Below are 24,898 nucleotides of genomic sequence, written 5' to 3'. Positions count from 1 at the left end.
GAATGAATGATTCGTATCGTAAGCGACGTGACGGAAAGAAGGTCGAGAGTCAAAACCTAGCCTGACCTGACCTGAAAGGGTCTGAAGTTCCCATGAACCTTCATGCGACAAAGCCAAGACTGGGGCTAGAACCCTGGCCAATGTGCCGAGACGCTGTGTCGCAGGGGGCGGTTGTGCAAAACATGAAACCGAAACCGTAACGCCTGTGTGGATATGTTGCCCAGACGCGAACCACCCGGAGTCGCGAGAGCAAAGGAAACAAGAAATTTAGAAACTCGCGTCTTCCCAGTTAATCGTACAGGCGGCTCGTTGCCGATTCCGGTCTAGCAGTAGAAAGGAAATAGGGTGGGAAAGGTACCCTCGCGCGTTTCGTGCAGCCTCAGGCTCCGCTCAGATCCAGCCGTTGCGTGGCGGGTTCCGTTGCATCGTGCCCGCACCAAGCGGAATGCGGGCTGTGGGTGACGGAGCGGCATGGCCACTGTTCGTTCGCGTGAGGTTGTTGACTGACGCAGGTGTGCCTGGCTGCGATGCTGTTGTGGGTGAACCGACTGATGTAACGGGTGTAACAGGGTTCATCCGTAGTCCGCTGATGCAGGCAGGTTCAGGGATGGCAGGCTTTGCAAGCGTAGCGGAGGGCTGAGGGGAGGCTGGCGACTTCGGGGGTGGGGAGGGTAACACCTTCTCGCGTTGGGTCTGGAGGTAAGCGCTGGATTGACCTGCCGGTGTGATGGGGAAAGGTGGAGTCCGCGCTGGGCTGTTCGCTCTGGGTCGAGTTGGCGAGTCACCACGCGGAGGTGGCGGGGAGAATGTGCTAGAGGTAAGCATCTCTTGCGATGGCGATGTGCTAGTCGTAGAAGGCTTCTGGATCGGAAGAGCCAATGAAGCTTCACTGCTGTCGGTGACACCTCGCTTCAACGGAGGCGTATCTCGTTCAATCCGTGTGCACTTGGCTGCTGCAAGCGTGGCAGGCGCAACTGAGAAGCGGAGACCAATTTGGACGGTTGCACTGCTATCGGTACTTTGCATGCGTTGGTGCCGTTCTGCAAAGGGTAGTTTAGGCTTGCTCAGAAAGTCCCAAGCGTCGCCGACATTCGTTACCGAGCCGCGTCGAGTAAATCGTCGCAGGGCAAGCTTGGAAACAGAGGAACCGTCTGACGTAGCCTTTGGATCGTAAACGGTTGGTGGAAGACGAGGTACCTCCTCAGCGCGTGTGGGAAACAATGAGTAGCTTTGGCTTTGTTTGCGCTCATGTTTCGTAGTTTCGTTGTCGAGAGCAGGTGGAAGAGGCCACTTTGTGGGATCGATAGGGCTTCCAGGTTTGGTCGATGCCGGTGTCAAAGCCCGCTCTGGTCGTTCAAAGTACTGGGGATCAAAGTCACCACGGTTCTTTTCTGGCCCGACATCGATCAGACCCTGTTGGCTGTGTAAACGTTGAGTCGTCTGTAATGCCATTGGGCCACTGATCTGCATCTCCAAATCGCTTGGGCCGAAGAAACGGATTTTTGGCCGTTGCTGTTTCGCGGGCGCCTTGAGTTCTTCGATAGGACGAATGACCATTCGTGTCGCGTTCGTGCGAAGGAAGAGATGGAAGAACGTGATAACCATTCCTGACGAAAACAGCGAGACTTCAGCGACTCGAGAAGCAGCTAGTGCTTCCATGAATTCTCGGCGACGAGACTGTACTTCCACGGGAATGACGAGAGTCTATGATTATTAGCTAAGGAGGCTAGAAAGGTGGTGTAAATACTCACGTAGATTAGTGCCGTAACGATCAAGAAGTAAGTCATACGTGAAGCTGAGATTCGCTCATTATGATCCAGCTCCGGCGTTCTCATCAGCTGGATACTGATCATGGCGGCTACCAAGAGCAGCAGAAAAACAAGGATTGAAAGGAAGATCAGCATCAGAAGATCATATCGCATGGGGAACCAGATGAGCCCGCCAAAGCAAGTGTTCGGCGACGGCCAGGCAACAGTCGGCATCCAGGAGAGAAGAAGCATGAACGATACAACGGCGATACAGATTATCGTGTTCCACTTGCCGCGCGGGGCGAATCGGTCTTGTTTGTAGGCTCTGATTGCTACCTCGATACCGAAGACCAAGGTGATGAATCCGATTAGAAAGATGGCTACTTCTTGTTAGTCTCAATGTTCTCTAGATGCAATCTATGCGAAGCTTACCAGGGAATGTGACCATCGCCAGTCCGCGGCAACTTCTAGAGAACACGCTATGAAGTGTAGTGCCCTGCACTGATACGAAGATAATTTGTTGTAGAACGGCACCGCAGGCCAACGCGAGGGGAAAGGTCTCAGCAGGGTGGACATTGTGGAGAGCATTGAACCTCCTGGGTCTTGTTAGCAATGTCGCAAACCCTGATCATGCTATACTGACTTCTTTCGTGGAAGAACCTGAAGAGCTGCAGCTCGTCGCGCATCCGATACGATTCGATGAACCGTCAACAACGTCAAAGCAAGGCTGAAAGCTCCGAGGGTAAGATGTGTCGTCCGAAGCGTCTGTACTTGTTGAAGTTGCAGACTCGCGATGAGGGTCCTCGTGGTGTTTGATTGCGTCCAGGGAACTTGGCGAACAGCTGAAGTATTGAGAGTTAAGTTGAAGTGCGATCGGACCTCGAGCTGAGGGAAATGGTCGGCCCATGATTCCATCTCGCCGGCTCTAGTTACAACGGGTGTAAAAGGAATAGAATTGTCTCGCTGGTAACCAGCAGCGGCTGAAGAAAGGAAAACGACTAGGTATTCATGGAGACCGTGTGACTGACGTCGTAAACGAAAGAGTAACCAGCTCAGCGTCAAAGAAGGGAATGGCTAAGCCTGCCAGCAGAGCAACGAAAGAAGGGGAAAGAGCGTGAGCATTAGACGTAAGAGACAAGAGACGGGTATGAGACTCCAAACGGTATATGACAAAACCACTGGGCGGTAGCTGCTGCGCACGGTTTCGGAACAGCGGTCCTCAGGCGTCTATCCGGTCATTGGCTGAAGAGACCCGCATTAGCAAAGATGCAGCCAGTTCATATTACAGGTCGCATCTTCCCGCAATGGGTGGGAGTGGGTTTCAACCTCATGCGAGCCACCCGCATTTTGCCAGGTAGCCCAGCCAGCGGAAGCAGCGAAACCCGCGTAGGCCCCGTTGCGCCGAACAGCAGCCACCTGCCTTGGAAAGCCTCTTGTCGCTCTCGTAGCTGCTGTGATATGGACCGGGTTGGACAGGTTCAGCGCGACGTCATTGCTTGACGTTGCCGTAGCGGCCGTCTCCACATGGCCCGCCGGTGAACGTCCCTTCGTTCTCAGCACCGCAGACCCATCTTCGCAAGTCGTTCGGCATGCTGAAGCGCGCAATTTCATCTGACGCTGAGCACTATACTTGGGTTCCTGGGGAGCTATTTCCAGCGCCGAAGCGCTGATGTAGACAATGGCGCAAGTCGTGGTGGTGAGGTGGATGCGGTCGGACTAGAGTTCTGATGCTTGCTGGGTTTAGACTGTGCCGCAGATCCTCGCTTCGACCCTGTCCGAGACACTGCGAACTCCAGAACCCCTGCCGGGTCAACGTTCGCCGGGGAAGCCTCGCAAGCCCACGACACGTCCGTAGCAAAGATGGTTAGCTGGAAGGTATAAGCAATATATTATAGAAGACAGAGGGTGATGTGTAAAGCCACGAGGCATTGCTATATTGGGCTTAGTGCGCAGGTCGGTTTACGTTCTCGACGTGTAGGAATGGTTCGCGGGCGTGAGATTGAAGGATGCAAGACCCATCAGCATGCAGGACGGAAGGAACCGATTGAGAAGCCCAGATGGAAGATCGTGTGTTATCGCAGCCCAGCGTACCTTGGCCTCCACAGAACTGATTCTCAAACTACTGGTACCGCCGAGTGGTAGAGAGTTGTGCTGCAGAAAAGCAACAAACTCGAGACGTAAGTCCAGCGCCGAGTGCGCGACACCATACGATGATCAGTATTCACATCGTCACACTCCCTGGTAGCCGCCGACAAGTCTGATCAAGGCGCCTACACAGCGGGACAGTCACGTCTACACCCAAAGACTCCAGACGTCTCGTCACAACCGCCGTGGTCTGAAGTTTGATCTGGCAAGCCACCAAGACCAAGATAGAACAGAGAAGGCTTTGCAAATCTTACTACAACGGGCAGTGCACGAAATTCGTCAATGCATCGTGGTAGTCAAACTAGGAATGGGAACTTTCCAGAATACCAAGACACAACCTCTACGTCGCCACAGCCACAGCACGAGGCACAAGGGTATGCTTCACAATATTCTCCGATAATGCAAATCATGAACCGGGCGGATACAAGCGGTCTGATTGGGTATTGCGATAGGGTTCAGGCCTCATAGGACTAGAAGGTGTAAATTGAGACTTGATTTCGCTGTTCATTGTGTCTTGTTGAATGACATAATTGTGACAGGAGGGTATTATTCTTTGGAAGGCGTTGAACAGGCCCGCAGCCTGTAGCCTACAGTGAGCGTACGATAAGCAAAGAAGAAGATGTAGCGTTGATGTAGGCTTTACGGTGTTCAATTTTTCCCTTGAATGGGACTGACACACAGTGCTGCGCAAAGCCTTACTCAAGCCGACTTTGCAAATTCTTCAAGGTACGAGACGAGTAGCTTCGTGCCATCTAGCGAGACGGCATTGTCTAGAGCACAAAAGAAGTTAGCCTCAATCATTGATGGGGCTGTTCCCCAGGCCGCATCCTAGATCGAGTACATTCGGCCAGGTCGGCCAGAAGCCGCGTACCCAAGCATGCCTTGTAAAGGCACGACTCGAAGTACGTCTGACAGCGGGATCAATAAGACGGGAGTTATAGGGCCACTTACAATTACTGGCACGGATGCCGCCTACGCTGCGGTGGCCTTTCAGACCCAGCAGACCCTTCTTCTCTGCGCCTGCAAGGAAGGCCTTCTCTTTGTCCGCATCGCCGCCGTTGACGCGGAAGCATATGTTCATTCTACTGCGTACAGACTTGTCTGGCACTACCTGGTAGACATTGGAGTATTTCTCAAGCATATCGTAGATAAGCCGCGCCTTCTCGTTGGAGACTTCCTCTTGGCCACCAATGCGCTTGGCACCATAGGAGCTGACGAGTCCGGACATGACCTGGCCAGCCACCCAGACATCGAAGATGGGCAGTGTATTGTAAAGCGAGTTGTTTTTCGCGATTGTGGGGTAGTCGAGCACGATGGGGCCAACTGATAGGTTGAGCTCTCTCATCAGGTCGGGCGAGGCCGGTGTCGAGTGTGGCGGAAGGAGCGACTTCCGCATGATGACGATAGCGATGCCCGTGTTACCGATGTTCTTTTGGGCGCCACCGAAGATGATGGCGTACTTGCGCACGTCGACCTTCCGGGAGATGAAGTTTGACGACATGTCGGCGCAGACCAGGGGTGCATCGTCGCCCTCGAGGCTCTGAGGGAAAGATGGGAACTCGACTCCGTCGACGGTCTCGTTGTCGCAGAAGTATACAAAGGCTGGCCCGCCCTTGGAACGCGGAGTCAGGCTCCACTGGTCTTCCGAAGCGATCTTGCCAAATTTCCCGTCGTTGATCTTGCGCGAGTCGGTGGCCACGTTGACGTGCTTGGCTCCTACAAGACGTGCTGCCTCTTGCGATGCCTTGAGCGACCAAGAGCCGGTGACGAGGTAGTCGAGTTTGAGCTCGTCGTCAACGACCTTGCGCAGCCTCTTCATTACCTCATCCTTGTTGTCGCCCACTTCTTCCGCAATCTTTGCGCGCTTCCTCTCGACCCATATCGAGACGAGGTTGTATACGGTCGCACTGAACTCGCCGCTGCCGCCGCTCTGGAGAAAGAGGATCTCGTAGTCGTCCGGGATTTCGAGCAAGTCGCTAAGCGCCTTCTTGGTGTCGGCAAGAATCTCGTTGGCCTCTGGCGAGCGATGGGAAATTTCGCAGAGACCAATGCCCTTGTCTTTGTAGTTCAGAAGCACTTGCGAGGCCTTCTCGAGGACCTCAGTAGGCAGGGGTGCGGGGCCAGCGCCAAAGTAGTTGACGTCGGAACGGTTGACCATGGTGACGACGGGCGTAGAAGGTTAGTAGTGGTGTGTGCAAAGTTCAGTCGGAGATACTTGGGAGAAATTAATCAGAGAGGGGCGTTTTGTCTGGTGCAAGTCTTCTCACGTCGCGTCATTCGGATGACTCCAATACCAGCCTCTTGCCAAACGTTGCTTCCGACTTCGGGCTAGCATGCAATACCCAGCTATCTACATGCTCGGTTTCTCATGCAGAGTACTCGAGTATGGTCCAGCCCGGATCCTACAAGCTCCCCGCGCGGGAGTTGTTAGCATTATGCGAAGTCATTGTACGTGTGCGGCTGTCCAATGGCACGCGCCGCAAGTCCGCTGACGGCCGGTTTCGGTGCCCGGGTGGGTCGCGAATTTTGGTCTGGGGATGCGCATCACTGCTGCCAACATCACATTGCTGCCATCTCAAGCATCACCACAGCAATGGCCATGTCGCTACGGGCAGCCCGGCTCCTGGGTCGCAGGCAACTAGCAGTATGTCGGAATTGTCGTCGCCGGCCATGTATTCTCTAATGTCAAATGTAGCCCCGGGCAAGTCTTGCTCTTCGTGCCGCCTCGCTTTCGCCCCGACCGTGTTTTGCACCCCGCACCTTTGCGACGACCGCTACTCGTCGCGATGCCCACGATGTGTTTCCCTCAATGAAGGAGAGCCCGGCGGCGAGCTTCCTCTCTTCGCTCAACGAGACGCCCAAGACACCCCAGACCCTCACCGAGAAGATTGTGCAGCGACATGCTGTGGGAGTTGCGCAGGGCAAAGTCCTCCGGTCGGGCGACTACGTGACGTTGCAACCGCACAAATGCATGACACACGATAATTCGTGGCCTGTGGCGCTCAAGTTTATGGGCATCGGAGCCACCAAGATCAATGACCCCAACCAGATCGTCATGACGCTCGACCATGATGTGCAGAACAAGACGGAGAAGAACTTGAAAAAGTACAGCCAGATCGAGGAATTCGCACAGAAGCAGGACGTCGTCTTCTACCCCGCTGGAAGGGGCATTGGTCACCAGATCATGGTCGAGGAGGGTTACGCCTGGCCGGGAACACTCGCCGTGGCTTCTGACAGCCATTCCAACATGTACGGCGGTATTGGATGCTTGGGTACACCTGTCGTGCGCACAGATGCTGCGAGTATCTGGGCGACTGGAAAGACTTGGTGGCAGATTCCGCCCGTGGCCAAAGTCACACTGAATGGCAAAATGCCCCAGGGCGTGACTGGCAAGGATGTCATCGTTGCTCTCGCTGGCCTCTTCAACAAGGACGAGGTGCTCAACCACGCAATCGAATTCACGGGCACCGACGAGACCCTGGGCAGCATCCCCATCGACGACCGCCTCACTATTGCGAACATGACAACCGAATGGGGTGCGCTTACGGGTCTGTTCCCTATCGACTCTACCCTCCACGGCTGGCTCCGCGCAAGGGCCACTCTAGCAGCTATGGGAGAAGGACAGGCCAAGGACCACCATCAACAACAGTTCGTTCACGAGCGTATTGACAAGCTGTTCACTGCTACTGGTATCGTTGGTGAGAAGATGGGCCACATCTTCAAGCCTGCGTTGGCTGCGGACAAGGGAGCGGTATACGCCAAGGAGCTCTTCCTTGACCTGTCAACTTTGTCACCATATGTCTCCGGTCCGAACTCCGTCAAAGTGGCGACCCCACTACTCGAGCTCCAGAGCCAAAATATCCCCATCAACAAGGCTTACCTAGTATCCTGCACAAACTCTCGCGCTTCCGATATTGCTGCCGCTGCCAACGTCTTCAAGGATGCTGCCGTTCTCAATGGCGGCAAGATCCCCAAGATCCCTGACCATGTCAACTTCTACATTGCCGCCGCGTCCATTCCCGAACAGAAGGCTGCAGAAGAGGCAGGCGACTGGCAGGCGCTTTTGGAAGCTGGTGCGCAACCACTGCCTTCCGGTTGCGGTCCTTGTATCGGACTTGGTACGGGTCTTCTCGAGCCCGGCGAGGTTGGTATCAGCGCCAGTAATCGTAACTTCAAAGGTCGAATGGGGTCGCCTGACGCCAAGGCTTACCTTGCTAGCCCTGAAGTAGTCGCGGCAAGTGCCTTGTCGGGCATTATATCTGGGCCGGGATGGTACGAGGCTCCTGAAGGCTACCAAGGTGTTCGACGTGGAGAAGGCGATGGTGTTCTTGAAGAGGAACGTATGATGACCATCGAAGACATGCTCGAAAAGGCCATCAAGGACGCTGAGGCTGCCATCGATACGTTCGGCAACGCTGAGCCTGACACACAATCTGTCAACCCACCTGCAGCACCAGGTTCGGAAGCCGAGACGCTGACCGAGATCCTGCCCGGCTTCCCTGAGAAGATTAGTGGCGAAATTGTCTTCTGTGATGCAGACAACATCAACACCGACGGTATTTACCCCGGTAAATACACTTACCAAGACGACGTAACCCGCGAGAAGATGGCGGAAGTGTGCATGGAGAACTATGACCCCGACTTTGGCCAGATTGCCAAGGCAGGCGACGTCCTCGTCTCAGGTTTCAACTTCGGTTGCGGTAGTAGCCGTGAGCAAGCCGCAACTGCTATCCTGGCTAAGGGCATACCGCTCGTTGTCTCTGGTAGCTTTGGTAACATCTTCAGCCGAAACAGCATCAACAACGCTTTGATGGGTGTCGAGGTGCCCAAGCTAGCCAACCGTCTCCGCGAAGTCTTCTCCTCCAAGGACGCGACATCTTCGCAACAGTCTGTTAAGGAGCCGTCCAACAACCGCGAATCGCTCGATTCGCCACCTCCCGCCGCCGCTGCTCAGCCGAGTCAGGCCAAGCAACTCACCCGCCGCACTGGCTGGACCCTAGAATGGGATGTTCGCAGGAGTACTGTCTCCGTACAAGAGGGGCCAAATGGCGCCAAGTGGAACGTCAAGGTCGGCGAGCTGCCTCCCAACGTGCAAGAGATCATCGCTCTTGGTGGGTTAGAAAACTGGGTGAAGAAGGAGATTGGCAGCCCTCTCTCTTGAGTATGATGGGGGCCCAGTGATTAGCTTGTAACATTCATGTATACCCAATTGAAAACTTGCATAGATGGCGTTTGAGTATTTAGGTCCATTACATCAAGCAATACAGACTTCAAATGTACCTGCTTCTGAGTATGCATTTCGTGCATCGGTTCAGAAGGTCTTCATCGCACTACGTGTTCACTCGCGCATGGCGATCACCTCACCTCACCTCATATAAACCGGCATACCCTTCTCCCATCCCTTTACCCTACAACAATGCCAAGTATCCGTCTCACTAACCCCCTGCCCCCCACTGCTCTTCTGATCAATACTAGCATACACACTCCACCCCTCCTCCTCCAACAACTCCACCAATACAATCAACAGCTCCCTCACCTGCATCGTCTCCTCCCCACTAGCCTGCCACGGATAGCCTCTGAGTTTGTACTCCCAAACCCCCTGCTCCTTTAAGCCAGACTCCGAGATCCAATTCGCTCCCACACGAGCCGGGAAGGCTTCATACAGCGAAGCTGGTGCGTCGATGAAACGAAGGCGATCCTGGCGACTGAAGGCTATAACACACCATTCGTGATGCGCAGGAAGTGGGTTCTGATACCGGAAGAGAAGGGTGTCCTTGTCCATTGCGGATTTGCTGATGTCGGTGTTGAGCGTCAAGAGCCAACCTGCTGCATGCAGCGTGGCTAGTACGCCGTTCATCAGGCGTCGCGCTTCAACGCCTTCTTTGCCGTAGCCGCGCCATGGGTAGCCGTTTAGTTTGAACTCATGGCTGTTTGCGTAGGGTTGCTCTTTGCTGATACCCAGCGGCCAAGTTGATAGGACTGTTGCGCGACACTTGGAAATGATGGGTTCGGGGAAGCGCAGAAAGCGGAGGCGGTCTTCTTTGTGGAGGGATAGTGATGCGAAGTGTGTTTGTACGGGATGATTGGGTGGGGGTTGCGATGCAGATGGTGCTGTGTAGGCGGGTGGTGGGGGTCCGAAAGATGAAGTGTCTTTGGTGGAATCTGTAGAGTCGCCTTTGGAATGCCCGGAGGAAGATTTGCCGCGGATTTTGTCGAACATCTTGCGTGTTGGGGTGTTGGTGGTTATATGGGGTTGAGGAGTGTGGGGTGAGAGATCATCGAGATGGTACTAACTAGGCAACTGCGCGCCTTACTTTCCATTATCGGTACCTACAACAAACAACAATAGAGTGCACCTTCGACTCAGACTAGGACTTGGTCTTCATTCGGATATGTGTGCATTCTGCTTATATTTTCTTCGCCTATATACAGCCTTCATGCAACATGATCAGGCTCCGATGAGTTTATCCTCACCTGACAAATAATGTAGCTTCCCTATTGGTACTCCGACATTCCGAATGATCCCATAGGCTGTCACGTTGTGGAAGAAGCTACCAGCCGTGTTAGCGAGAGAGCCATGTAACGAGGAGACACAAAACAACTTACAAGTTCGGTAGAACGAATTCTTGCAAATAAGTTAAGCCGTTCAGGTCGAAGTGCCACATGTTAGGCACATCGATTGTCACAGGCATGTCCTCTTTCCCAGCGAACGCCTCAGGCTGCGCCTTCTCGAAACATTCCAAGGCCTGCTCAATCTGTTTGTATAGATCTTGGAAAGAGGCCGCGTCGAAACCGAACGTGGGTACTTCCATCTCACCAAGCCGTTCAAGAGCTTTCGTGGCGGTAGTAACTTGGAAGAAGATTTGAAGGGCGAGTGGCTATGAGAAAGCGTTGTTAGTCATAACTCTCATCTTCTAAGAAAGAAGTAAAAAAGATACATACGTGCATGTCTGGAGCAAGCCTAGCACTGAGAACTTTAGAGTGCGGATATCCGTTGTCATCGCACCACTGCTCCCCCTTCTTCAAAACCACCAAGTGGTTCTGCATCGCTTTTCGCAGTGAGGGTACACATAGTTCGTAAAGAGGAACGGTCGACGTCATGTTGATTGCTTTGTAGGTCTACCTAGGCATCCTTGGAGCCATATGGGAGTGGGGCTCTTAAGTGTACCTGCATCACCGATCACTTGAGACGAAGGCCCGCTCTTACAATGTCCCGCATCGACCCGATGCTAAGGCCCGAGAAGCCGTTTCGCATATTCGGTATGATCCAATGATGTGCTGTCAATCACCGTTGTAGTCTGCCACGTTCCCAACGCTCAACAGTCTCTTTCCATGCTCCATGCCGGCGCCCACGTGGTCTAGCTCGCCTTGGGATCGATAGATCGATACAAAATCCTGACAGAGATCTAGATTCATGAGGCGCATGACGCATGATGATGAGGATTCGTTGACGGCTACAGACATCCATACGCGGAAGCCTCCCAGACTTTCGATAGTATCGCCCGCACTTTCACCCCAAGCTCATCATGCATTGAGCCAGAGTTGGCCCGCTTTTGCTCCGCTTGCACTATCAACAGCTTCTTTTGGAGATGATCCAGACCCTGCTTCACGACAATGCGACCCACCACCTTAGATTCCTCACTGTCCAACACAAATCGGCCAAGTTGAAACTTGCTGTCGTCCAGCGCTGCGCGGCTTCCACTGCTGGCGTCGTTAATGTGGCTGTCGGATGTCGCGAATCTTGCCTGTCCTGCAACATAAAGAGTGCAGAGAACGTCCAGCTCTTCCAAAAGAGCCATAGCGCGCATTGGATCTGAAGAACATGTGCTGCACTCCATCATCGCACTATACAGATTCGATAGCTTCTGGTCAAGTTCCAACACTTTCTCTAGTGTGTTGTACTCTGCAGCGGGATCGTGTAGTTCGATACCGATTGGGTTCTTGAGGAAGCATTCTGTGTTTTTCGGGGATCTCCAACACATGCACTGCCTAGTCTGGTCGCTTGAAAAAGGGCCCTATGTATGGAGTCAGCAAATGTGAAGCAATCCACTTGGTTACTCAATGCCGTACCCTAATATCCATTTTCAACTGCGAAATATACAACGTTGTTTGGGAAGAGGATGAGTGACTTGCGGAATGGTCCATGCGGGTACATCAGCCAAACGTGATGCTATTGTACACATCTCTCCACTCCCAATGTCTTTACCTTCCTCCAAGCTATGATCTATTTTGGACTCATGCGTAAACACAGTATCAGAAAACGTTGGCTAATTCATGAAACAGGCAATCTTCTCGCCTCCAGTTACCTCACGTAGGAGCGATCAGAAGACTGTTGGTGCCCAACATCCAGCAACGTGGGGAGTCGTAGCTGATGTTTCGGGCTATGATCACGACGCGGTAGTTGTGGGTGCGGGAGATGGGACAAGGCATCCCCAGGCAGATCATGGCCAGGCAGTTGAACCACGACGTCATGCACACTAAGCTTTAGCGCCGATCTCGGGTCTACAGCCGAAGAAACGGAGTTTGGCGCGTGCACTCGACGCGCCACATTGAGGCCTTAAGGGGCTCAGCAAACTCCCAGCGCTTTCGCAGGGCACAGCCCAAAAGGCTGCAGCAGATTCCTTCATTATCACAAAGTTCATTCTGACTACAGCCTCGATCGCGACCCGACACTTCCAACGCTTCCAGGCACAGCGACAACGGGTACCTAAAAATACGCCGGTGTTTCGGCATTGACCCGCCATTAAGAGCAGGCACTAACAAGATCCATGCGCGACCTCGTAATTAAGATGGGCAAAGGAGCTGTGACCAGACCCCCGTCCGTGGTGCTGGTAGGGCCAAGATATGTGCGATGCACGAAGTCTGTTGTTGTCATCACAAGGGAGTGCCAGCCTTATCCGTTCGTAAGTTCGATCCCGAGGCTGCACCCTGACTACCGTTTCACAACTACTATCCACGGCGATTGAACTTGCGACATATCAAGATCAAATTACCTGTTAGAAGGCTGACGCATAATGCACGACCCTGCTTGAAGAGAGTTAGCGATTGCTTGTTGGCAAGTGTGAGACGTGCAGGCACCGGGCCGACTACATTCTCACCCTCCGCTGTATGGAGAACCGGTTCGCTGACGCTAGCACAGCAACACCTTGTCCCGATCTTTGGCCGTCACGAGTATCCTGGTCAACGTACATCAACGTTCATACAAACATTCCGGAGTGGCGCCTCAGCTTATGGCTGGCGTTCTTCGACGTCATCGGAGTGCTTCTCTGTCAAGTCAGAAGCGATTGTCTCAGCGCTGGATGCGAGTACTGCGGTCGAATACGCAATCACAAAATAGGATGCGCAATACAGGTACACTAGCCCAGCTGCCCCTTAGTTGGCTGTACGTTGGCGTGCCACGATCGACGGAAACTCCCAGAAGCGAGGCTCAGGTGTCAGCCACTTCAACGAGCACAGTCTACATCTGCGGTCCATGATCTGCACAGCAGAGGGGGACACCCCATCAGGCCTCAAGACAGGCCCGCTTCAATGGCCTTCTCGTCCAGATAAGGTAGCAGACACCTGACACGAGACACGATCTGTGACTTTTACTTGCACATCGTGCTATCGCGGAGACGGTTTCGAACGTCAACATTGCATCGCGATCGTTACTAGAAGATGCCTGGCAGCCAGTAACGAATGCCGCTGTAAACGTTTTGAAGAGTGCCAATGCGCCGTTGTAAGGCGCTCACAGTCATAGGGTGCGCACCGAATGCGAAAACTCAATTTCTGGGTTGCCAATTCTCCTACGATGGTACAAAGTTTGTTCATACTTCTGGTCGGCCATGGATCCCTGGGAGTACACAATGTACCATACCGGTTAATAGTAGTCCCCTGCCAATTTATCAAGCAAGTGAATATTTACATCTAAATCAGATAGCATCACATAAGCTCGTAATCATCGCCTGTCAATATCAGCACACTCTCATTCCAAGTCTTTCACATTCATCTATTCGAGGTCAACTTCCAACTTTCATACTATCGACATATCTCTGGTCTCTTCGCGAAGCCACCAAAATGGATCCAACGCGTCCGGGAACCCGCCGGCTGCGTAATTCTTGCGATATCTGCACTTTATCGAAGCTCAAATGCAGTCGCGAAAAGCCAGTCTGTCAACGTTGCGTAGACCGTGGCTGCCAACAAGACTGCAACTACAGTGTGGCACGGCGCCCGGGCAGGCGGCGTCAAACATCTATAGTCTCAGATGACGCTGGGTCGTATGGTCATGATGTCGGTGCCAATGGAATTCGGAAAAGGCGGGGAACAGCACCGCTGACACCCTCTTCATCTTCTATGGATTCGTTATTCTCGACAAAGAAGCGTCACGATTCGACACGGAACACCCCACAACAGAGAGAGTCAAGCGATGGAGGGGACCGGCGTGTGCTCATGAGGTCTCCGGAAATGGACTTGATGGAGTCGTTCACCAACATACCGATGGAACTATCAAATAGTGGCGACGGAGTTGGCTTTGAGCCTATCGACAGCCTTTCGCTATGGGAGTGGGGCGAGAACGGAATCGATATCGATGCATCGAACAGTCATCACTCGAGTTCCGTGCCTCAGATGTGGGATATTTCATCAGGCCAGGCTATGCTCAGTGGTATGGAGTTCGACGTTGGTCACAGTACCGGGGGACCAGGACAGGAGCCATCACCGCCTCTAAGCCACGCAAGCCAACAAAACCTGTTTCAGGACGACCGGACTTCTCTTCTACCGCCAGCAGACTTTACCAAAGACTCCACTTCTTCCTCTCCAGCTGCTTCAAATCTCATCTTCGACCTTTCCAAGGATGTGGATTGCAAATGTTCCGCTCAGATCAGCCAGCTCATTTATTCGGTCAGTCTACGGCGCGCGACAGCAACACCACTAGACGTTATCTTCGCTGTGGAGGAACAGCTCACCCAGACCAAAGACACAATCACCGCATGTGCGAAATGCTCTTTCAGCTCACCATACATGAGCATGATGTTTTGCACTGCCATGAGCTGGGTGATTGAGCATCTAGAAACCTATATGCGCGAGGCAACGGCAGTCAGCGCTTCCAACGGCCAAACGACATACCTGACCATCGGCGGCTTGACGCTGAGTAAAGATATGTCTCAGTCGTGTTTTGAGGCTCTAGTGAAGCTGCGCCTTAGACGACTTGTCCGAACAGCACGAGAATTGACACTGTTCAACATGGTGACGAATAGTACGCTTTTGCAGGGGGTACGGTCGACAGCAGCTGAGATTGGAGCGGCAGCGCAGCAGATGTTCGGAATGTTGGAGATGAGAGGTGCCTTTTAGAAAAGAGAAAAGCTCGCGTAGCGGAGGATGCCAGCACGATGTCTATGAGAAAGTGGATAACAGGAGTTAAATGGTAGCGCTGGTAGCACCTCATGATATTTAGAGCAGAAATTTCCAAATACCAAAGCATCAAAGCTTCTATTCTATTTGTATTAACAATTCTGATTGGCCACCGAGCACGTGGTATTCGGTACATATACCTGACATTATTGCTTCGGTGATATAGATGCGATGTCCAGCTGACATGTCAGCTTGGGCGTAAATACCGTAGACGGTATACTGATGTAGGTGAGATTTGTCGCTTCACGAGTGGCTGCCGGCTCATTAACTACTCGCATTCGAACGATATAACCAGAGACGCTTGGCTTCGTATGAGAAATAGGGCTCTCATTGGTCACCAAGATAATTTGCATACGCACAGAATGCCGGCATGTTGACTGATACCTATAGATCTCACTATATACCGAACCCTCTTACTTGAGGGTAAGCTCCGGGGTAATTGCCACGCTCGTTCTCATGTCAATTGAGTAAACTTTACACGCACGTGGCTTTGACCCGAAGTAAGCTATGCCTCATCGAATTGCGTAACCTACCATCTTTTGTATCTTTCGCTAAAGAAAAAGAATAGCTTGCAGAGATATCCAGAGGGAAGCAATCCTAAAGCTTACAAGCCATGCCAGCGCAACCACTCAAGGTATGTCGAACTACTTTCATTGCTGCCAAAAAGAAGAAGAAGAAAGCTAATCAGATCTTACAGATGCAGCTGAGCTATGAGCTATCACATGTTCCTTCCGACAAACAGTCAATATGCGCCATCGCCCTGACATTTGTCACCTTCTGGATAGTGCAGGGCTTCATCCGAGCATGGTGGCGTCTTCGACACATTCCTAGCGCGCACATCACCGCGCCATTCTCCTACTTCTGGATCGGACGTACCACATACAGCGGCCGCCAATACTGGGTACTCCGCGACCTACACACCAAACACGGTCCGCTCGTACGCGTCGGGCCCAACGAAGTCGTCACCGATGACCCCAACATCCTGCGCACCATCTCTGCGGCACGCAACCATTACCCTCGCAGCGATTGGTACGAAGCTGGCCGGTTCAACCCATATCATGGTAACTTGTTCACGACTACCGATCCGGCAGAGCATAAGAAGGCGAAAACAAGATCCATGGCCGCATATAACGGGCGCGAAACCCAAGGTCTTGAAGGGTTGATCGACGACCAGGTTAAGACGCTTATCGACGTTGTCCGAAACCGCTATGTGGTATCTTCGCCAGGAAAGGGCCAGCCTCTGCTGGATCTGGTGGCCATCACGAAATATTTCACCATGGATGTCATCACACGTATGGGTTTCGGTAAAGCGGTTGGCTACCTCGAGGACGAAAAAGACCACTACGAATTCTTGGGCACAGTAGACGAGCTTTGGCCGAGGATGTCGACGGTGGCTGACATACGTTGGATCCGCAAGATTGCGTTCTCGCCTTTCGTGCTCAAATTGGTCGGTCCAAAGAGCAGTGATAAAAAAGGGTTTGGGGCGCTCATGGGGTAGGTACCTGCCTAACGGCCATTCTGTTTACATGTTTTTTCTTCTTCTGGGATCTCTCGCTGACTTCCGATTAGTTTCGCAGCTGATCAGGTCAGCCGTCGCTTTACTGCATCCGATGGTGGTAAAAGTCACAAGGACTTTCTGGCGAGTTTGATGGCTCGCGGCTTCACAGAAGAAGAATGCCAATCCGAGGGCCTTTTCCTCCTGCTCGCTGGAAGTGAGAGCACCGCCAACGCCATGCGCTCCATTCTCATACACACCATAAGCTCGCCCGCCGTGTACAACCGACTCGCTGCTGAGATCCAGGACGCGGTGCGGACGGAGAAGGTGTCCTACCCTATTACCTTGGAGCAGGGAAAGAAATTGCCGTATCTGCAGGTATGCCTCATCGGAATCGCGCCCAAACGTTTTGATCTCCCCCACTGACGTATATATCTTTCTTCCAGGCGGTCATCTACGAAGGCCTACGCATGCGTCCGGCCATCCTCGGCCTCTTCCCGAAACGAGTACCCGCAGGCGAATATCCAATCTTCCACGGAAAGATGCTTCCCCCAGGCACCGATGTATGCATGAACATGTCAGCCCTGCTGCAGTCAACAGATCTGTTCGGCGCCGACGCAGCCGTGTTCCGACCAGAACGCTTCATGGAGGTAGGCGGCGAGAGACGCAAGCAGATGGAGCAGGACGTGGAGATGTCGTTTGGCTACGGAGGCTGGGTATGCGCAGGCAAGAACATCGCTATGATGGACATGGTCAAAGTGGTCTTTGAGGTACGTTCGCAACTTGCACAATGGTTTTGGTGTGACCGTCGCTAATCCCGGCAGATGCTTCGCGTGTTCGACTTGCAGCTTGTGCGTCCATTTGAGCCGTGCGATACGATCAGCTATGGCGTATTCCTTGATAAGGGGCTGATGGTGAAGGTGTCGGAGAAGAAGTGAGAGCTTTGGAGGTTGTTTTGACCACCTGGGCAGGCTTGGGGGCAGGCGGCTCGGAGGGCTGATTGGAGGATCTGGCGGGGCCATCACCCCATGAGGCAGTTCAGCTGGCGAGCCACATCTCTATGGAGTTTGCCTTTACAAGACTATGGCTATGGGGCAACACTAAGAATCTACAATTGCGCGATATTCTGCTGCTGTACTATGTCGACGCATGCGAAATCTTTATGCTATCTAACATCCTTTCTTGATAACACCTTCACTATCTCCAGCGATGCAGATATGACTGACGTTTTCCTTGTGTCCTCTGTCATGGATGAAGATGTTCATTACGCATTTTCTCTCCTTGCCTATCTTTAGATGCGCTGCATCTTTAACTCATGTGAAGAAAATGTCGGTGGCGTGCATGCATCATTGTTTACCCTTATGATCGAAGCACTCAAGTATGTACCCGACGCACGTCGCATGGACCTACGAATCAGTGACGAATGCTGTTGCGAAGACTGCAAGTAATACATCGTTAGCAGAGAACTGTTGCGTGAGATATTTGCGCGGTTATACGGTTGTGCGTAGCGATTCGAACGCACTTTGACGATCGAACGGCGACTGGGCGGCGTTGTAGACACATTAAAAGCACGTCACAATAGTATAGAGTCCAAGGTTGTTGATCACTGCATTTATTCGACTATCTAATCCCTTCCTCATCATCCTCTCTTGAGTATGGTACAACATGACTACCCCTCACTACCATGCTTGAGTGCGTTTCAACTTCAACGGCAAACCATCCTTGGGCTTGATAGCTGTAATACCAGCAGGTTGTGGCACATAGGTCTTATCTGCCATCTCAAACTCGAAGCTACCCACAAAGGCGGAGATGAAAGCCCGCAACTCGACCTTCGCATAGCCCGCTCCAATGCACTTACGCGGTCCATGCAAGAAGGTCATGAAAGCGTAATTGGTGTGTGCATTGCCATGGTTGTTCGCTCGGCCGCTGTCTTCATCAATCCAGCGAGCCGGTTCAAAAGTATCGGCAGTCTCTCCGTAGAAAGACGCAAAGCGATTCATAGCCGCAGGAACGATCCACAGACGTGTTCCGGCTGGGATGCGGGTACCGGCGATGATGGTGTCTTCTACGGCGACGCGTGAGGTGATGGGTGAGGTGGGCATGAGACGTAGCGTCTCGTTGACGACGGCGTTGAGGACGGGAAGGGTATCGAGGGTTGCAGAGTCGCTGAACCTTTCTGCGTCGTTGTCGAAAAAGCGGTAGGGAATGTGTTCGCGAATTTCGGCACGGAGCCGATCTTGCCATTTGGGATTGGTGGCAAGTAGCCACAGACCCCAGGTAAAAGTTGCTGAGGTAGGCTCGTATCTGTGTGACTGTTATCAGCAATTCCTATTGTCCATCGGTAAACGCTGACGACATACCCTGCGCCGATAATCGTTAGAAGCTGGCCAACAAGTTCCTCGTTCGTTAGCGTTCCGCTTTGTATGAGCTGCAGTAAGAGGGCTTTTTGGCCGGTGCCTTCCGCGACTTCTTTCTTCCTCTCTTCGACAAAGGCAAAGCAAAGCTGTCGCAACTTATTGCGAGCGTCATCAAGGTCTCGATTAAATTTCCGTGGGAGGAGTTGTAGCATCCAAGTCGGCAAGAAAGCATTGGCTATAAACAAGTGACGAACGCTTTCCTTGCTGCCAGTCAACAGCTCATACAACTCTGTGAGCTCATTCGGTTGCCGTAGTGTGTCGAAGTCTTTACCCAATGCAGCCAGACCGATAGCATCAAGAGTACCTTTATTACCCCAGGGCAGAACATCCACTACGGTGTGCTTTGCGTCAGCTGAGGCAGTAGATCGTTCCATTGTTTCTACCATATCAATGGCCTTTGACCAGAAAACGGGGCCAAGATCTTGAACCGTTCGATGATTAAATGCCGGTTGAATGCGTTTACGAAGATATTTGTGCTCGTCGCCTTCTAAGATGAGGAGGGACGGCCCCAGGATTCGGCTCATCAGTCGTCGAGATACCGCTGGCTTGGTGAATGAGTATGCGCGACGAACCAGCACCTCAGAGAGGGCCTCGTTGCTGACTACCAGGATATGATTGACGTTCATAAATCCACGGAAGTGGATTAAACCCTGGTTGGGTATCGAATTGGCCATGTCCAGATAGGCTTGTCCACGGGGGTTGGTAAATTGAAGGAGTCCATGACCTAGGAATGGTAGTCCACGCTGTAGCGGCGTTGTCAGTTATGCATCAAGCATTATGTGACAAATTCTTACTTTCGCTGTAGGAAGATGTCGAAACGGATTGAAAAGACGGGGGTGGACTTCGACCTTGTACACTAGGTAGATCACATAACCCACAGCCAGCGTCGTACAGAGCGCTGGTAAGGACAATGGAATCGACGCAAATCGAGAGGAGATCAATTCTGTATACATGGCAAAGGTATGTAATGCTGTAGAAACCTTTACGCGAAATGTAGGATATGTACACAGATCGTGCCTGCGATTCTGATTGCGAATGACGTCTGTTTACTAAGACGAGTTCTAAGCTCATTGTGTCCAACAACAATGTTTCCGTTCCGGCGCCGGCTCAGAAAAGAGTTTCAGGTTCTGAGGCTTCGCGAGACGGATAAGGCGCGATCGTTGGCGAACGGCTGACGTTGGCGAGGCTGGTCGGGTCAGATGCGGGTGGTAGGCAATCGCCCCGAACTACCGGTATGGAAACTAAAAACCCGACGTGTCGAGGAAAACCACCCGACAAAGGCATGATTGCAGTATGACCGTAATGCGACGATCTTGTGCCAGCTTACCTGTACCAGTTCCGTGCTAGCCTGCTGCTGCGCAATATGATAACGAAGTCGCGGTGTAGGCAAGCGAAGAAGAGAAACAAGTTGAAGAACCCCCCCATATCCTTGACAAAGTCATTTATCTTGTGTTTTTCACCGATAGCTCAATTGTCGTCACCTTTATAAATTTTACTCAACAATTACAATCAGCTGAATCATGATGGAGATCCAAGAAAAGCTATTCATCAACAACGAGGTGAGGACAGAGACAGTATAAGATATGTCGCGTGATGGAGACTAATGAGACTGATTGCAGTACGTCGCTTCGCATACTAGCGAGAGGCTCACGGTGCATAACCCGTACGATGGAAGTCTTGTTTCAGACAATATCGAAGTAGCGCTAGAAGAGGATGTCGACTTGGCTGTGGCGGCAGCACAGGCGGCGTTCCCAACATGGCAAGCAATGACAGGCGTACAGCGTAGTGCGCTTATGCTCAAGTACGCCGATCTGGTCGAGAAACATACGCAACAGATAGCCCAGCTCGAGTCGCAGTGCATGGGAACGCCCATGATGCTGGCGACCAGAGTCGTGGGCAATCATGTGGCTGCATTCCGGTACTACGCAGGGATGACAGATAAGATCGGTGGCACCACCTACACCGAAGACGGCGATGGCTTCTTCAAGATGGTGTTGCAGGAGGCGATTGGAGTATGCGCAGGCATCGGAGCGTGGAATGCGACGCCCATCTTTTCGGCATGGAAGGTGAGAATGCCGCCCATGTCCATGTTTCTAGGCGATTGCTGACTGGAATGCGACAGATTGCACCCGCTATCGCAGCAGGTAACACATTTGTGTTCAAGGCGTCCGAGAAGTCGCCGTTGGGCGCGTTGTACTTTGGACAGCTTTTCCGTGAGGCTGGCTTCCCCCCAGGTGTGGTAAACTTGGTGTCCGGTGGGCCAGCGACGGGCGCTCTCCTCGCCTCGCACATGGGCATTCGCAAAATCTCCTATACGGGGTCTGTCAGCGGCGGTCGCGCAGTGCAGGATGCAGCCACAAAGAGCAACCTGAAGTCAGTCACACTTGAGCTGGGAGGCAAGTCGGCAGCACTCGTCTTTGACGATGCCCACCTCGAAACCGCCATTACGCACTGCTCGCAGACATTTGCCCTCAATGGTGCGCAGGTGTGCTCCGCAGCCTCGCGAGTGCTCGTCCACCGCGATATCGCCGATGCCTTCATTGCAGGCATCAGCATTGCTTTCAAGCAATTGGCTGCAGCCCACGGCGCGCCGACGGAAGCCTTCTTTGGCCCTTTGGTAGACGAGCAGCACCGTCAGCGAGTGCAGGCCTTTGTGAATGCTGCACGCGACAAGGGCGTCAAGGTAGTCGCAGGCGAGGTGCCTGACCACCCCACCGCCCTGTTCATGCCGCCAACGCTTCTGATCGATCCTCCTACCAACAGTCGCGCATATCGCGAGGAGATCTTCGGACCTGTCTTGGCTGTGAAGACCTTTTCTACAGAGGAGGAAGGCCTTGCACTTGCCAACGATTCATCCTACGGGCTCGCCGCCGCTGTCTTCACATCCAGTATGCCGCGTGCCCTGCGCGTAACCCGCGCCCTTCAGGTCGGTATGGTAGGAGTCAACAGCCCCGTCCTACCCTTGACCCAGCTGCCATGGGGCGGATGCAAGGAGAGTGGCTACGGGCGTGAGGGCGGGCAGGCTGGTCTAGAAGAGTACTTGCAGTCCAAGACCGTCATGATCAGTATGAAGGACCCCAGTTTGGCTAGATAGATTAGTTCGCAGCGTTATGGCTCTACCAATAATACTTCCTTGAAAACTTTTGTAGGGTGTGCTGCCCCTGACTTTTGCGTGAGGTAAAAACGCATACCGAGGCCTGGTCTTGTCTTGAGCTAGTTGTATACGTATGGAAAGGCGTAGGATACGGTCACACTATGGTCGTTGATAGGGTGCTGTAAGTGCTGAGCCGAACTGAGAATACTGAGAGGGTAAAAACATCGACGTTTGAAGTGCACGGAAAAGCATTGACGGCGTAGTACCTACACGAATGTTCGCATCAAGATGTGCAGCGTGCCAAGTCTCGGAGCTTCGGTTTCAGAAGTGGTCAAAGCTCTGCTATCTGATGGACGTATGGAGCAACACTACAAACTTCAACCTTCACATGTCAAGATTTATCGCGATGAATATATTACAACACATTGGTTAGACTTTTTGATATACAACTTCTGGCTCCCTCATCAGTCTAGAGTTTCTCTAGATGCCCGCTCGTTCCTGAAACCGAATGTACAAATCGGGTCGATTCAAAGTCTGGAACGATCTCAGAAGCCCGAAATGAGGATCCAGGCTCCACAGGCGATTCTTCTCACCCTCCACTCCCTCGGTCTCCAATTCAAAGTCGAAAGACCAAAGTAGATGCGCGATGGTCAATCGGATTTCGAAGTAGGCCAAATTCTGGCCTATGCAAAGCCTTGGCCCAGCCCCAAACGGCGCTGACGCAGACAGCTTGTCGTCCTCAAAAGCTGGGTCCCAGCCCTCATCGGGGTTATTGCGCAGCCATCGCTCGGGGTGAAACTCATTGGGCAGATGGAAGTTACGCTCTGAGCGTACTGACGCCCATGGCGACGTGGAGACTGCCGTACCTCCAGGCACTACAAATGGACCGATCTGCGCGCCCTGCGCCGGGGTTTCGCGTGGAAGACTTGAGCTAACCGGTGGGAAGACACGCAACGCTTCTTTGATGCACGCGTCGAAATACACCAAGTCTTCCAACTTTTGTAGTGTGATGTCATCCGGGTCGGCGAAGGTGGTGCGGATCAGGGTAGCGAGTCGCTGATGAATATCGCGATGAGTGCTTAGAACCCACACGAAACTGACGAGAAGCGAGGAAGTGGTTTCGGAGCCGGCAACGATGAGGGCCATCATATCGAGGTAAAGCTCGGTTGACGACAGGGCCTTTCGGGCGTCCTTGTTGCGTTGATAGTGGTAAACTATGTCTTTATGATCAGACGTTTCGTCGGCAAGACCTGGTTCAATGTCAGCTGACTTTGTCTCTGTAGATAGATAACGACGACCTACGCTCGAGAGTCCTTTTTTTCGCGTTCACGAAAGAAATCATCCTCCACTTCATTGCTTCCTTTGGCATAAGTTTGAGCGCGATACGGTTGAGCAGTGTACCCACTCCCGCCACTCTCCGGACGGCCATGTCCAAATTCGAGGTAACGAGAACCTTCGTCGTTGCTTCTGCCCATTCAGTTGCAACACCACTATCCAAGCAGTGGAAAGACTCGCCGAAGCATATATCGCCGATGATATCGAATGTCGTAAAGGATACTATACCTCGTTAGAACATGTCACTACTCCCAATGACGAGATGGATGGGAGAGGAACTTACACCAATCGGCCATATTCAAGGCGTTACCGTTCTTTCCTCGTGTCTTGATTACGTGCACCAATTTGGAGATCTGAGTCTCGAGTATCTCCTGCTGTGATACAAGTGCAGGCTTCGTAAAGCCAACTGCCATTCCGCGTCGGTGCCTCTGGTGCTCGGCCCCCTTTGAGAGACCGATCCCGATACAGCCATCGACGGGTGTTGCAATGCCAATGAAAATGGGTGACTTCTCCAACGCTTTGCCATGCTAAAACTAATCCGTTAGCTCAGACTGTACTACATATGTAGGCGCTGCTGATTGCACTTACGCGAAAACCGTAGATCTGCTCGGCTCCATATGGCTCCGCAAAGCTCAACTCATTGGGGGAGGTGCGAACGATTGGTCCGTATTTCTCATGCAACTTGTAATTGTACAAGTGTTGAACACCACGGAAAACTGCAATTGCGCTGGGGATATTCGATATGCTATTCAGCCACGGCCCTGGATACTTCCTCAAGGGATGCGTCCATTGGCGATAAACGGCTGGTCCTGTTATAGAGACGAAGATCTTGAGGCACGAGTCAGTGTTTGTTTTGTTTGTCTTGTATGTCGGTGCATGTCTAGCTCACCACCAACAGAATGGTCCACCCCGCAAAAGGGTGGTGGGAGAGGGCGAATTCCAGCATTGCCATCACCACAAGTAGGCTGCTATGGTGGAGAACTTGCGGGAGGGAAAAAGAAAAGCGATATGAATCTAAGTGAACGAATCTGGGAACTCCTTGTTAGTATTCTCTCTGGGGTTTTTGAAGTGGATCGGCGTGCGTCAGAGAACACTCAGGAGCGTCAACGGCACATATACCAACTGTGCTATCGATAGCAAAACACCGTCAGCTTAGTAGACCACAATGAACCGAACTGAATGCTGCCGGAATAAGCGGATGCAACGGTTCATACTACGCCATAACGTCAAAGGTTGTCGTAATACCCCGCGGCCCTTATTCGGGGCTGGGTTTGGG

The 24,898-nt window shown here is 52.6% G+C and overlaps 11 protein-coding genes across 11 annotated transcripts; 4 read left to right on the top strand and 7 right to left on the bottom strand.

Moving 5' to 3' along the window:
• Nucleotides 1-178: 178 nt before the first annotated feature.
• BKA58DRAFT_192872 (uncharacterized protein) lies at nt 179-2,834 on the bottom strand. Its single transcript, XM_046165653.1, has 4 exons — nt 2,392-2,834; nt 2,181-2,344; nt 1,752-2,128; nt 179-1,704 (listed from the first exon to the last, which is right to left on the bottom strand). The coding sequence occupies exons 1-4, from the start codon at nt 2,661-2,663 to the stop codon at nt 391-393; spliced, it is 2,127 nt and encodes a 708-aa protein (XP_046024265.1). The 5' UTR covers nt 2,664-2,834; the 3' UTR covers nt 179-390.
• A 1,642-nt stretch (nt 2,835-4,476) lies between these two features.
• Nucleotides 4,477-6,342, bottom strand: BKA58DRAFT_192859 (pyridoxal phosphate-dependent transferase). Its single transcript, XM_046165652.1, has 3 exons — nt 6,161-6,342; nt 4,845-6,107; nt 4,477-4,663 (listed from the first exon to the last, which is right to left on the bottom strand). The coding sequence occupies exons 2-3, from the start codon at nt 6,049-6,051 to the stop codon at nt 4,593-4,595; spliced, it is 1,278 nt and encodes a 425-aa protein (XP_046024264.1). The 5' UTR covers nt 6,052-6,107; nt 6,161-6,342; the 3' UTR covers nt 4,477-4,592.
• A 117-nt stretch (nt 6,343-6,459) lies between these two features.
• Nucleotides 6,460-9,165, top strand: BKA58DRAFT_340543 (uncharacterized protein). Its single transcript, XM_046168328.1, has 2 exons — nt 6,460-6,537; nt 6,589-9,165. Exons 1-2 carry the CDS (start codon nt 6,487-6,489, stop codon nt 9,052-9,054), a joined length of 2,517 nt encoding a protein of 838 aa, XP_046024263.1. The 5' UTR covers nt 6,460-6,486; the 3' UTR covers nt 9,055-9,165.
• Nucleotides 9,166-9,168: 3 nt separating this feature from the next.
• BKA58DRAFT_386738 (uncharacterized protein) lies at nt 9,169-10,311 on the bottom strand. Its single transcript, XM_046170498.1, has one exon. The coding sequence runs from the start codon at nt 10,111-10,113 to the stop codon at nt 9,259-9,261; it is 855 nt and encodes a 284-aa protein (XP_046024262.1). The 5' UTR covers nt 10,114-10,311; the 3' UTR covers nt 9,169-9,258.
• On the bottom strand, nt 10,228-10,994 carry BKA58DRAFT_459103 (uncharacterized protein; the record flags this gene model as incomplete). The annotated part of the gene is made up of 3 exons (XM_046174707.1): nt 10,228-10,444; nt 10,500-10,771; nt 10,836-10,994. 3 exons carry the CDS (start codon nt 10,992-10,994, stop codon nt 10,342-10,344), a joined length of 534 nt encoding a protein of 177 aa, XP_046024261.1. The 3' UTR covers nt 10,228-10,341.
• On the bottom strand, nt 10,939-12,301 carry BKA58DRAFT_386736 (uncharacterized protein). Its single transcript, XM_046170497.1, has 2 exons — nt 11,964-12,301; nt 10,939-11,908 (listed from the first exon to the last, which is right to left on the bottom strand). The coding sequence occupies exons 1-2, from the start codon at nt 12,036-12,038 to the stop codon at nt 11,348-11,350; spliced, it is 636 nt and encodes a 211-aa protein (XP_046024260.1). The 5' UTR covers nt 12,039-12,301; the 3' UTR covers nt 10,939-11,347.
• Nucleotides 12,302-14,268: 1,967 nt separating this feature from the next.
• Nucleotides 14,269-15,325, top strand: BKA58DRAFT_192838 (uncharacterized protein). The gene has a single exon (XM_046165651.1). The coding sequence runs from the start codon at nt 14,322-14,324 to the stop codon at nt 15,219-15,221; it is 900 nt and encodes a 299-aa protein (XP_046024259.1). The 5' UTR covers nt 14,269-14,321; the 3' UTR covers nt 15,222-15,325.
• Nucleotides 15,326-15,673: 348 nt separating this feature from the next.
• BKA58DRAFT_470205 (pisatin demethylase) lies at nt 15,674-17,868 on the top strand. Its single transcript, XM_046175179.1, has 5 exons — nt 15,674-15,915; nt 15,979-16,775; nt 16,851-17,154; nt 17,223-17,546; nt 17,601-17,868. Exons 1-5 carry the CDS (start codon nt 15,895-15,897, stop codon nt 17,712-17,714), a joined length of 1,560 nt encoding a protein of 519 aa, XP_046024258.1. The 5' UTR covers nt 15,674-15,894; the 3' UTR covers nt 17,715-17,868.
• Nucleotides 17,869-18,455: 587 nt separating this feature from the next.
• On the bottom strand, nt 18,456-20,146 carry BKA58DRAFT_459098 (cytochrome P450; the record flags this gene model as incomplete). The annotated part of the gene is made up of 3 exons (XM_046174706.1): nt 18,456-19,080; nt 19,137-19,936; nt 19,988-20,146. 3 exons carry the CDS (start codon nt 20,144-20,146, stop codon nt 18,456-18,458), a joined length of 1,584 nt encoding a protein of 527 aa, XP_046024257.1.
• Nucleotides 20,147-20,713: 567 nt separating this feature from the next.
• Nucleotides 20,714-22,536, top strand: BKA58DRAFT_421662 (aldehyde dehydrogenase; the record flags this gene model as incomplete). The annotated part of the gene is made up of 3 exons (XM_046172795.1): nt 20,714-20,752; nt 20,813-21,259; nt 21,316-22,536. The coding sequence occupies 3 exons, from the start codon at nt 20,714-20,716 to the stop codon at nt 22,285-22,287; spliced, it is 1,458 nt and encodes a 485-aa protein (XP_046024256.1). The 3' UTR covers nt 22,288-22,536.
• A 141-nt stretch (nt 22,537-22,677) lies between these two features.
• BKA58DRAFT_430074 (pisatin demethylase) lies at nt 22,678-24,826 on the bottom strand. The gene is made up of 5 exons (XM_046173055.1): nt 24,512-24,826; nt 24,211-24,450; nt 23,906-24,149; nt 23,590-23,844; nt 22,678-23,537 (listed from the first exon to the last, which is right to left on the bottom strand). Exons 1-5 carry the CDS (start codon nt 24,572-24,574, stop codon nt 22,768-22,770), a joined length of 1,572 nt encoding a protein of 523 aa, XP_046024255.1. The 5' UTR covers nt 24,575-24,826; the 3' UTR covers nt 22,678-22,767.
• Nucleotides 24,827-24,898: the final 72 nt, after the last annotated feature.

This window comes from Alternaria rosae (assembly GCF_020736505.1).
Source record: "Alternaria rosae strain MPI-PUGE-AT-0040 chromosome Unknown BKA58scaffold_6, whole genome shotgun sequence".
NCBI lineage: Eukaryota > Fungi > Ascomycota > Dothideomycetes > Pleosporales > Pleosporaceae > Alternaria > Alternaria rosae.
This window is presented reverse-complemented; position numbering and strand designations above follow the sequence as displayed.

Excerpts from the sequence above, each read along its gene's own strand:
- BKA58DRAFT_192872 (XM_046165653.1), bottom strand. The coding sequence starts at position 2,663 with ATGGAATCATGGGCCGACCATTTCCCTCAGCTCGAGGTCCGATCGCAC. Across the intron at positions 2,129-2,180 it reads GGCGATGGTCACATTCCCTG|CCATCTTTCTAATCGGATTC; the intron begins GTAAGCTTCGCA and ends AACAAGAAGTAG. Across the intron at positions 1,705-1,751 it reads TCGTTACGGCACTAATCTAC|ACTCTCGTCATTCCCGTGGA; the intron begins GTGAGTATTTAC and ends TAATAATCATAG.
- BKA58DRAFT_192859 (XM_046165652.1), bottom strand. The coding sequence starts at position 6,051 with ATGGTCAACCGTTCCGACGTCAACTACTTTGGCGCTGGCCCCGCACCC. Across the intron at positions 4,664-4,844 it reads CGGCATCCGTGCCAGTAATT|ACAATGCCGTCTCGCTAGAT; the intron begins GTAAGTGGCCCT and ends TTTGTGCTCTAG.
- BKA58DRAFT_340543 (XM_046168328.1), top strand. The coding sequence starts at position 6,487 with ATGGCCATGTCGCTACGGGCAGCCCGGCTCCTGGGTCGCAGGCAACTA. Across the intron at positions 6,538-6,588 it reads TGGGTCGCAGGCAACTAGCA|CCCCGGGCAAGTCTTGCTCT; the intron begins GTATGTCGGAAT and ends TGTCAAATGTAG.
- BKA58DRAFT_386738 (XM_046170498.1), bottom strand. The coding sequence starts at position 10,113 with ATGTTCGACAAAATCCGCGGCAAATCTTCCTCCGGGCATTCCAAAGGC.
- BKA58DRAFT_386736 (XM_046170497.1), bottom strand. The coding sequence starts at position 12,038 with ATGGACCATTCCGCAAGTCACTCATCCTCTTCCCAAACAACGTTGTAT. Across the intron at positions 11,909-11,963 it reads AGTTGAAAATGGATATTAGG|GGCCCTTTTTCAAGCGACCA; the intron begins GTACGGCATTGA and ends CTCCATACATAG.
- BKA58DRAFT_192838 (XM_046165651.1), top strand. The coding sequence starts at position 14,322 with ATGAGGTCTCCGGAAATGGACTTGATGGAGTCGTTCACCAACATACCG.
- BKA58DRAFT_470205 (XM_046175179.1), top strand. The coding sequence starts at position 15,895 with ATGCCAGCGCAACCACTCAAG. Across the intron at positions 16,776-16,850 it reads GGGTTTGGGGCGCTCATGGG|TTTCGCAGCTGATCAGGTCA; the intron begins GTAGGTACCTGC and ends ACTTCCGATTAG. Across the intron at positions 17,155-17,222 it reads AGAAATTGCCGTATCTGCAG|GCGGTCATCTACGAAGGCCT; the intron begins GTATGCCTCATC and ends TCTTTCTTCCAG.
- BKA58DRAFT_430074 (XM_046173055.1), bottom strand. The coding sequence starts at position 24,574 with ATGGCAATGCTGGAATTCGCCCTCTCCCACCACCCTTTTGCGGGGTGG. Across the intron at positions 24,150-24,210 it reads AGCAGATCTACGGTTTTCGC|CATGGCAAAGCGTTGGAGAA; the intron begins GTAAGTGCAATC and ends GATTAGTTTTAG. Across the intron at positions 23,845-23,905 it reads CTTGAATATGGCCGATTGGT|TATCCTTTACGACATTCGAT; the intron begins GTAAGTTCCTCT and ends AACGAGGTATAG.